The sequence below is a fragment of the Cavia porcellus genome, unplaced genomic scaffold (assembly GCF_034190915.1).
Source record: "Cavia porcellus strain 051 isolate PalLab524CR breed Dunkin Hartley unplaced genomic scaffold, mCavPor4.1 scaffold_31, whole genome shotgun sequence".
In the NCBI taxonomy this organism is placed as follows: Eukaryota; Metazoa; Chordata; class Mammalia; order Rodentia; family Caviidae; genus Cavia; species Cavia porcellus.
In genome coordinates this window covers 9500517-9511330 of record NW_026947514.1, presented here as the reverse complement: position 1 = coordinate 9511330, position 10814 = coordinate 9500517, and the positions used below count along the sequence as shown (strand labels likewise).

The window sequence follows — 10814 nt, the reverse complement described above, 5'->3', positions numbered from 1 at the left end:
TGCAGTCCAAAGATTTTAAGTCCCTGTGTTCCGCAATCGAAACCCTGTGCAGTTCATTAATCTGTGACAGCTACCAGTGTAGCTGGCAATTGTCAAAAAGTATTAGTGATTCGAGTTTCTTTTATACTCTATTACTTTAGTATTGTTTTATATAGCTCTAGTAGTTGTACCTTTTCTGCAGGTTGTTCAAGACCAAGTTGAGACCTGTTTTAAATACAATCCATTTTTGTTATCTATCAAGGTCAGTTAGGTCTCCTCAGGAACACCTTGGAACCAGCTGTAGCAGCTCTTAGCTCTTATGTCAGTGTCAGTCTTATGGATGAGTCACAGCCATTGCTGACCAAGTTGCTTTCAGTGAAAGCTTGGAAGAGTTTTGCCCCTGGTGACTCTCTTTAGGCACACCACACACCGATGATCATTTTCCTCTGTGGCCTCATAATCCTCTTAGTCAGAAGACCAGGGACTCACTAAGTAGAGGGTGAGGTAGCAGAGGTTCTCTACTGCCCTGGGTCCTCACTGACCTTGAAGGGCTAGGGCCAAAATACTGGCTGTCCTCTTAGCCCATCTGTCTCTTTAATTTTTGGTCTCCAAACCTCAATTGTTGAACATCCAGAAGAAAAGATTGATAACAGTACAATGTGTAGAGGCATTATCATCTTATCTAAATATCAAACATCTTAGAACATAAAATAGAACCATTGTTTTTTAACCATGGATGTTTGAACATTTGAATATTAACAGTTACGTATTTTACACAGAAAATTAGAAATAAAAACCATACCTGATATTCTAACATGACAATCATGATGACATTTTTAAATACACATTTGAATTTGCATTTTGACATCAAATACCTCCTTTTAGTCAAGTATCCCTCTCTAATACGTAAAAGTTTTTTACCTAACTTTATGTTTAGTGGGATGTAGATTTCATAAGCATTTGTTGAAGGCAGAGATCTGACTCTGAATCAAAATTTTGTCACCATTTACATTTTGGAAAACCAATCTGGAAGCATGAATATATGAATACATCATGAAGTTAACAACAATCATTTGTCATAACCATGTGAAAACCTTTGTATGGGCATTTTTAAATAAAAAATATTACTGTATTATTTCTTTTGATGATGATCAATGTGAGCATATTACAATAATATTTTTATATAACTTTAGTTGGGGTGTCTCCCATAAGTCTATGGAGATCACTGGGGTCCAATCAATGAACAAGACTTTTTTTATTCATCAATTTAAGTCCTGTCCAATAATCCCAACCCCAAGGGACTTTTACTTATCTTAATATAATTTTGATGACTTATAAAAAATCCAATTATAACATTTAACTATTTAATTTTTTAAACAATGAGAGACTCAAGTCAATAGTAAACAACAATATATATTATATTTACATAACCAATCTTTGCATCATTTGGACCAGCTGGCAACCCAGGTGGCATTTGGACCAAGTAGAAGCATGTTTTATAATTCTATAACCCAAATAAATGTTGATTAAATGATCCAAAAATGTAAAAAAAGGAAAATTGTCGAGCTCAAATAAAAGGAACAGTTGTTTACAGAATGGGCAAATGGACAAACGGATAGATGATCTGTACAGATTTAAACAGCCGTAGAAGCAAACACAGAGCTGTTGGTGTCCGCAATAACTCTCTAAGTTCCTGGGGGCTATTTCATGCCCCGTTGCTGAGCTAGCTCTGTGTCCTTGAGGTTGGAACACCTGTCACCTCCAGCACCTCATGCCCTCAGGGTGTTTCTCAGGCTCTCCATGCCACTTGGGCACTCCTGTACGGGCTCAATATGTGTGAGCGATCACTAGCTCAGTGACTCCCAACAACAGCTTAAAAGATTGGATAAACAAACAGATACACAGACAGATTTACAAATATCTTTCACAATCAGAGTGCACTCAAATATATTTTAGCCAAATTGAATTACATAAACATTTTTACAATTGTAGAATTTTTAATTTTAAATAGACCAGTCAGATTTGTTGTAGGTCAATTAGTAGAGATCTCTTATCAAATAATTTGAAAATGACAAAATCTTATCTATGATTAATTATATTTTTGTCATAGGACTTAACATGTACTTCTTTCATCTGTTTGGACATTTTATTTTTTGTTACCATCTTCTGGACACCTTGTGTCAATTAAGTTTGGTTCTAGCTTCATCCTTTTCTATGGGTTGTGGCATGGTCTCTAAGGCATCAACGTCATAGGACTGAGCATCAGCTTCTTGAGAGGTAGAATCAACTCCTTTTCTGGGTTTGAGCCCATGATACAGCTGGACAGCACACACTGGCTCCCAGATAGGCCATTTAGCTTTTCATGGAAAAATATATGCATACCCTCCACCCCACATTAACACTGGACTGGATGCTTTTATTGTCAGTAGGCAAATCTTTCCAATGGACTCTTTTTAAACTTTATTTGATTGCATTATCTTTTTGCTTCAGTAGTTAGATCTTTATTAGAAGTTAAATATTTTAAATAGTATATACTGCCAAGTGAAATGTATTATGAAGTGAACTCTCCCTTTTGTTTTTTGAAATTTAAATTGTCATTTAACACATTTAACTCTTTTTAGACCTGAAGGTCATATTTTTTGTGGTAAGATATAGAGAAAAAAGAAAAGTGCATTTTATATTTAGATACCCTGGGCTCTCTTGCGAAATGTGGGTAGTGCTCCTGCTCTGGGCTGGAGGCCCGGCTATTGCTGGGGATCTGAGCACCAGTGCAGTGTAAACTTTTGATGCATAAAGCATGTGCTCAGGTGATAGGAAAATCCAGGGTGGCTTGGGAAGGCCACGGCCATGTCCCACCTCTCTAATTAGTATCAGAGATCCAAAATCATTAGGTATCCTTTCCTTACTTATAGATTTTCCAATTTTTGTTCAGGGAAAAATAACCAATTGAACAATACAATAATCTAAGGAGATTTGAACTATGTTTTGAGCAGATTGAAACATAACCTTGATTTCCCCTTAAACTGAAGCAAGCAACATTGTTTCTTTACCTTTCTTGTCTGGGCCAAACTCCAAGCTCAGTGGAGGCTTTGGTGCCCTCTCCTGCCTGGGGTCCCGTGAGAAGTAGCCGAAAGTGGCTGTTTCTCCCTGTTAAATAACCCTTAAAAATGTGTAGAGGTTCAGCTAAACTAGATTTGTGTTGGTTTATTTTTTCCCTAGTCTTGCTCTAAGCTGTTTTTCAATTTCCTTCCAAGTATGTAAATGTACAATTTCTCCTTCCAGAGATAAACTCAAGAAATTTAGCAAGCTGTGTAGTGTCATTGTACTGAAACTTAAAATTGATTTAAGAAAGCAGAAAGGACCTAAATAAATGTAGAGTTACATTAATTGTGAAACAAATACCTCTGTAGTAAACAAGTTTGAGAAACAATGGAGTTTGAGAATTTACGTTACCAGATATCAAGACCCACCACAAAGCCATAGTGAGACAGTGATATGCAGGAGCCAGCCTGTTATCAGATAGTGAAAGCCAAATGTTGAATTTTTAGAAGTTTTAAAGATTATTTGTTGTCATATTGGTTATTTGAAATTGTCTTTCATTAGAGCATTTTGTAAATAGGAATCAGCAAACCACAAATCAGGACCCCAACCATTAGTAGCCTGCCGGGCCAAGTGGGGTCAGGCCATCTCAGAGAAGCCATCTGAGCCATCACACCCCACTCTTTGGCAGGGCTGCTGCTGGCCTTGCTGGAAGTTTTTCTTTTGTAGCAGTTTTGGGTTTACATCAAGTGGGCCAATGATACCATCATCTGTGCTTTGGACTCATAGTAGAAGGTTTTGTCGAACGGACAGTTAGTGGCTCAGTTAAGGTTATCAGGTTGGTGGTGGTCATGCTACCATCTTTTCCCTGCTTGGACTTAATTCTGAAACAGTGCCTGAAGCCAGTTCCATTGTGATTGTCTCAAGAAGCTCACAATTATTATGACCCTGTCTAATCCAGATCCACAGAAGGAACGTAAATACTGGAGTCAAGCATACAACAAACAGTTCCTTATGCATTTGTGATTCTTTTGAATGTTTGTCCCATAGTTAGACATCTGATATAATTAATATACCTTTTTCTTTTCTTTTCAGGGGGAGGGATTTCTCTCAAGCCCATTTATAACTGGCCCGAGAGAATAAGGGAGTTTCAATGCCCCACTCTTTACACCTGATGAAGCCAATCTCAGTACACTCCTGTGATTGAAGAGACCAAAAAAGCTCGTTCTATCTGCTGCTTCCCCTCCCCTTCTCCCTTCAAATCCAACTAGGTTAAGTTTTAACTTCCTAAAGGCCATTTACAAGAAGAAGGGGGAGATGAAAGGGTTAACTCCCTAACTCCCCAGAGCTATCAGAGCAGAGCAGAAAGGAATGCCTAACTCCCCAGAGCTATCAGAACCGAGCAAAAAAAAAAAGAATGCACCTGCAAGGTTGTTCTGTCTCAACGAGATAAGTAAGACAAGTAACTGTTCTGTTCTGGGCACATAGTGACTGGGCTAGGACCCCCAGTCTCCATGGTTACTCAACCCCAAACCCCTCCAATCAACTTCTGCCAAGTCCTATCCTGCTCAAAATTAACCAATGCAGTCTGCTTCTGTAAACTCACTTGCCTCCCGTTTGCGCCCTTAAAAACCCTACACAATTCCCCCTCAGGGCCCTCCACACTTGTTTGCCTGGGGGACCCCATGTGCATGGAAATAAACTTTTTACTCCTCACTACGAGCTGAGTCCTTGAGGTCTTCTCCCCTGCGACACCGGTTCTTACATGATGACCTATGCCAAGAAACTTCTCTCCCTAAGTTGCACGCACACAAGAAGTGTCCCCTCACCTCAGTCTCTTACCCCATCTGTGTTCGGGCACCATAAGCCACAACCCAGTGTAGCTCCTGAGGTTGTTGGGATTAAGGACCATGAGAGGATGAGAAAAATAAAGAAAAGACAAAGCTGGGGTCAGGTGGAGTCCTCATCCTCCTGATGGGAGGAAAGGAACTGCTCAACCAATGCAGAGTGTTTATTTCTATACTGGGAAAGAGGATGTCAATTTCAGCTCCTCTGCCTAGCAACCCACTGCTTGGATTGTCCAGGGGCTAGGAGTTTTCTTGGGCTGTAGCAACTTCTGCACATGGCTGACCCGGGAGCTCTTTATTTTGTGGTAGGATCACCTCTGGGTCATGCCCTAAGTCAATTTCCAGCTTCGATGGCTCCCAACAGGATGCAGGGGCCAGTGCTGGTGAGGTGGCAAAGTGAGATGGAAGGGAACAGAGATACGTCGCTGCAGAGGTGGCAGCTCTGTGCCAGGGAGAGAGCTGCCAGGTCTGGGAGCAGCAGGAGGGGCAGTGGGTGGGTGTGCCCAATCCTGCAGGGAGACACAGTGTGGGCAGTGGGGTGTGTGTGTGTGTGTGTGTGTGTGTGTGTGTGTATGGGTGTGGATTCACTGGGGGACAGGAGACACTTGTGAACCTTGAGATGGTGAGCCACACAGGCCCCTCATGTCGCCCAGGCAGGACTGGAGATTTCAGGAGCAGAGGGGCCCGGGGCTGTAGGATGAGGACACAGCCACAGTTGTCCTTCCCAGCACAGACTACACAGCAGGGACCCCACACACAATGGTGCAGTGACACTGAGAGGTACTGCGACCTCCGTGTGTAACCTGGGGATGCACAGGGAGACTCGGACACAGGAGGAAGAAGGGGTGGGTCACACACAGGCAGTGGCCAGATCAGCATCTCTTTAATGTCACCCGGGAAGGAGACCTGGTCAGGGAAGCGCTGAAGTGTTCAGTGCTGCTCGGGATTCAGCACTTTCCCCACAAAGAGCGGAATGTTGGTGTTTTCCTCCCGGATGAAGAGGAGGAAGGGCCTGTTGAACTTGACGGTGAGGGTCTGTGACCAGGCACTGTCTTCCAAATCAGTGGTCCATTCGGTCTCTGTCTGTTTGTTATTGATGGTCAGCACTGCCTTATGCACGGCCTGGAGGGGAGAGAGGCAGAGGCAGGCTCTGAGGATGGGCCGTTCCCACCACTGGCCAGAGCAAGGCCCTAGTGGAGCCTCTTCTGAGCAGCCTCACAGGGCTTTTCTCCTCCCAGTGGCCCTGCCCTGTCCATGGTCTCTGCCCCGCGTGGTTACACCAAGACTTTCCCTCAGTCTCAGCCTTTGCCTGGCCTCCTCCTGTGTCCTCTGCTTCCTTCCTGGCTCCATCCTCCCATCCTGGCTACACCTTTTATATCGAGAAGGGACAGCTACGTGGAGGCCACGTCCTCTCACAAGCCTCTGCTTTCCCATGTATCAGTGATATGGTCCTGGGATGAGGACTCTGCTGGTGACCTTCTCAGTGCCCAGTCCCCCCGAGGGCACAGCCCTCACTGGTCTGCATCTGATCATGGTCCCCTTTAATTTCTCTGAGCCATTGACCTCTGTGGCTGAACTCACTTAATTCACACCTAGTGTTTCACCAAAGCTCTAAATCTTATAGATGGAAGATTCCAGAATATTCTGTGAAATCACTGAGTCTAAGCTTCTCTGTGTAAGTGTGGGTCAACTGAAGCCTAAAAACCCAACTGTCCTAAGAAAAGATGAGACCAAGGCTTAGTGAGACTTTCAAGGGAGATCCCTGCAGTGCCAGCAGCACAGGAAGCCGCTTCCTTTGTCTCCTCCTCCGGGCCCTCCCGTCCCAGTTAATTCCATGTGTCCTGGGAATGAGCTCAGCCCGGACCTTGTCTGCTGCCCGTGATTCCTTGCCCAGCCACACACCCGAGCTCTTCCCAACACTCATTCTGCTCCTCAGACACTGAGGGCAGTGCTGTCAGGAGGTGACCTCACCGCAGAGAGCTTGATGGATGCCACCTCCGTGACCCCTGAGAGGTCAGCTTCATCACTGAAGATCTTGGTGATGCCCAGTGTGCTCAGAATGCTCCTCAGGTCGTAGGTTGCAGAAATGGTCAGTCGGGGAAAGTGTATCCTGGCAGACCTGGCAGGCGTGAGGGAAAAGGCAGCAGATTTACAGTGTTTCTCGAGTTCTGCTGGGGTCCAGCCTGTGTCCTTCCTGGTTGTGTCTCGTATCAGTGCCCTGTCCCCTCCACAGCAGGATGAGAAGCTGCCCTGCTTGCTCAGAGCTTCAGTTCCCTCTCTACCAGGCGTGGAGAATGTCAACCTCACAGGGACCTTCTTATCTTGATAGCCCCAGAGAAGCCACCTCCTTGAAGGAGCCCTTGGGCAGAAGCAAGGTGCCCTCTGGAAGTGATGTCATCCTGTCCTGTAGTATGTGGTCCCCTCTCTTCCAAGAGCTCCCAAACTCTCAGTGGGGTGTGGCTGAGTGCAGCAGGGGCTGAGTGGAAACTGCTTCCTATTCCAGGACTTTCCACGTGGGGCCTCACGCTCTCCACCCAGGGGCAGCGCAGATGCCACACTTGGCAGCCACCTCTGCCTGGAGGCCCCCCGCCCTGTTCTTTATCCTAACATAACTGTGCTGTGGGAAGAGACATTGTCCATGGTGGGAGGAGATGTCCCAAGGCCAGGATCTGTGGTACTTTGGTTACTGACCCTTACACTGAGCCTGGCCAGTGCAACGGGGTTGACACTGGGTCTGGATGGAAGCACAAGGTCATTCCCCAATAGCTGTGACCCAAGAGGTGGGGCCCACCCTCCCCAGGCCCCTTCCAGTCCTAAAGGACCTCCGTCTAGACATGGCTCAGAGCTCCTAGTAGGTTTCTGGCAGTGGGGACTCACCTTTCACCAATGGTTCTGAGGATTTTATTGAAGTGTTCCTGCGTTAGGCCTTCCTCCAGCTCCTGCATCTTCCCTGGGTCGGGCAGGATGAAGAAGGCCATGGTGTCACCTACAGCATGCTGGACCAGCACCCAGCTAGACAGCTCCTCATTCCGGCTCAGTAAGAATACACCTAGGCGATTGATCATGGGCACCCTGACGGTTGTCTCCTTATCTATGTAGAAGTCTTCTTCCGCAGCATATTCAGCCGGGAACTGAACAGTCCATTTTCCTGGAGAGAGAGATGTCAGGCAGGGGAGGGACTGAGGTTTAGGACCTGGGTCAGAGGAAGGCAGCCCTGAGTCCCTCCTGAGACACTGCCCCCTGAGACTCACCCTGGTCATCTGTCAAATGGGATAAAGACAAGCACTTGCTGACGGGCTTTCATGGAATACCCTGAAGCAGGAGGGGGACCTGGAATTTGGATATACTCAGGCTGATTTGTGACAAGCTGGCTCCAAAGAAGAAGCATCTTTATTTACATTTTCTATGTGTTTGCTACAGGACTGAGGATGCTAATGAAATTACTGGTCATGGACAGAGGTCCCTAAGTCACACCTGGGCACTCTTTCCTGGAGGCTTCCTGTTCCTGACAGATGGGTGGTTCAGTCACTCTGAGGGCAGACACTCTGGGTTCCACCCTGAGGCCTTTTTCTTCTGGACAGCATGTGAAGCGGGCCAGCCTGGGCTGCCTCCCCTCTGCGAGTGTGCCTTGGCTTCCAGTCCGTCCATGTGGGCGGGTGACTCTGGGACCCCGAGCCTGCCTTTCTCATTGGACAGGAGGAGGTGGTGAGACTGGTGAGGGGACAAGAATTGCCCCAAGTGGCAGCTGAGCAGGGACCTCAATTGTGCTGACCGGGGCCTGGGTGCTCTGTACTGCTGGACTCTGCCCAGGGATGAGGCCCTGGCCTGGACCCCCACTCCCCTCTCCCAGGCTGTTTCCGTGGATCCTTGGAAGCTGTCTTAGAACTTGGGGCCCGTGGTGTCTTGGCTTCCCACTGCTCGGACATGGGAGGGAGGCTGAGGATTAAGGCTGGTTGGCTCAGTTCTGTGTGTCCCTATGTAAAATATAACTTGATTAATTCTTCCATCACTTGATAACAAGGGAATAGATTTGTACCCAAACTCCTGTATTGTGTACCTTGATTAATCCTTTCAAAAGGAGTTTTTATTTGGTTTTTGTCCATGATGAGGAAAAGAATTGCTGCCTCCAAGAAGTCAAATGACTTGTTTTGTATCAAGCCTAATGAGTGGTGGAGGCAGGATTTTTACCCAAGTCGTTAGTATTCAAAAGCTGACACCCTTCCATGACTCTGAGGTTGTCTAAATTATGATCCATGAACTACTACTGTCTTCACCATTTGTTTCAATTTGTATCTCTGGTTCACTAGTTAGGGAAATACTCCATTTCCGGTGCCTCTCTCTTCTCGGCATTTCCACTGTGTATTAGGACCACAAAGATGTTCACAAGTCCCACAGTCTTCTTATTGGTTCATGGAATTGTTTCATTGTTTCTGAGTTGAACATAACAGTGCCCAAATTGGGATTCCCTGCCAGGGCAGTATAGGGAGGGGTTGTTGCAGCACATGCTGTATTGTTTCATAGAGATCGCCTGAAGCTAGGGAGCCCTACTTACCATGGAAGGAAATATAATTCACCAGGACGAGATCTGTGTCTTTCTTCAGAACTTTGACCGGATCCACTATTTCTCCATGGCTCTTCTTCTCCACATAAGAGTTGATCTGTTTTCTGGCAAGTTTCAAGTTCCCAAAGCTGATGGAGATGACTTCTGAGTAGTACAGCTCCTCGATATCCTGCACAAACTGATGGAGGAGTATCAGGTCATCATTGACAAAGAGGCTGCTGCCCATGCTCAGCTGGAGATGGTGGTCAGGATGCTGGAAGGTGTGGAGGAGAAGCTGGAAGCACTCGTGAATGTGAGCTTCAGAAACTATTCCCATGTTGAAATGTAGGCCCTCCAGGATCTGTGTGAGAGTATCCCCTTTGGCCCCCAAAGAGAGCATGGCAAAAGCAGCCACAATGCTAATTGGGGACAGTAAGGTGTTGGTGCTTGTTGATGACATGGCTGGTTTTTGGTACAAGGAAAAAGCCAGATCAAAAATGTTGTAGAAAACATGATGGCAGACTACAAATTCATGATGCTCATGGTCATGCAAATCTCCATTCGTGTATTCAACATCTGCATCCCAGGAGCCAGGAACAAGGGAGCATAAGCCAGCCAATAAAAGGAGGGCCCTCGAGATGGAAGATGACATTGTCCTGCAAGACAGAGAAGGGAAGGCCAAACTCTGAGTCAGGGCCCATGACCGTGTCCCATACCTGATGCCTGATGTCATGTAAAAGCATCTTCAGTTCCTTAACCGTCACAATGTGCCCAGCCTGCACCTTGCACTGTCCACACCATCCTCTGCCCTGATAAATATAGCACATTCTCTTTGAAACTCGCTGGAGTTCACTCCTCAGTGTGCAGTATTAGGACAGCAGAAAGCTAATCTGACGGTGTTTATAGGTGGGACATTTGTGGGTGTGGTGTGGCTGTAGGTGTAACACAGTGGAGCAGCACATGCTTAATCTTGCAAGATTCTGATTCCATTCTCCGCACCCAGACAAAAAAAATAACAAAATACAACAATCTGGGAAGGTTGGAGGAACTAATAGAACAAATGTAGCTGCCAAAACCTAACCCAGACACGGCCTTGGATGACTCTTCTGGGGGAAAACAGTGGTGGCTATTGCCACCTCCTGGGCATCAAGACCAGTGAGGCGAAGACAGATGAGACTGAAGATCGTGAACCCTGAATGAGAGAAGGTGGAGGGAACACCTGGGGCAGGAGGTTATCTGAGGTGCTAAGGAACCCAGGTCCCTCTTAAAGGTGGGGAGAAATCAAGGGCAGAGAGTCTCTGGAGCAGCAGGGTAGAGCCACACCTGAGAGGATTATAAGAAATTATTTTGAAAATTTATATTCCAATAAATTAGAGAATCTGGAATAAATGGTCTGCAATATTCAACAT

General features: G+C 46.0%; 1 protein-coding gene across 1 annotated transcript; it reads right to left on the bottom strand.

Moving 5' to 3' along the window:
* Positions 1–5795: 5795 nt before the first annotated feature.
* Positions 5796–9865, bottom strand: LOC100714351 (alpha-1-antitrypsin-related protein-like). Its single transcript, XM_063241550.1, has 5 exons — positions 9418–9865; positions 8117–8125; positions 7743–8013; positions 6837–6984; positions 5796–5987 (listed from the first exon to the last, which is right to left on the bottom strand). Exons 1-5 carry the CDS (start codon positions 9863–9865, stop codon positions 5796–5798), a joined length of 1068 nt encoding a protein of 355 aa, XP_063097620.1.
* Positions 9866–10814: the final 949 nt, after the last annotated feature.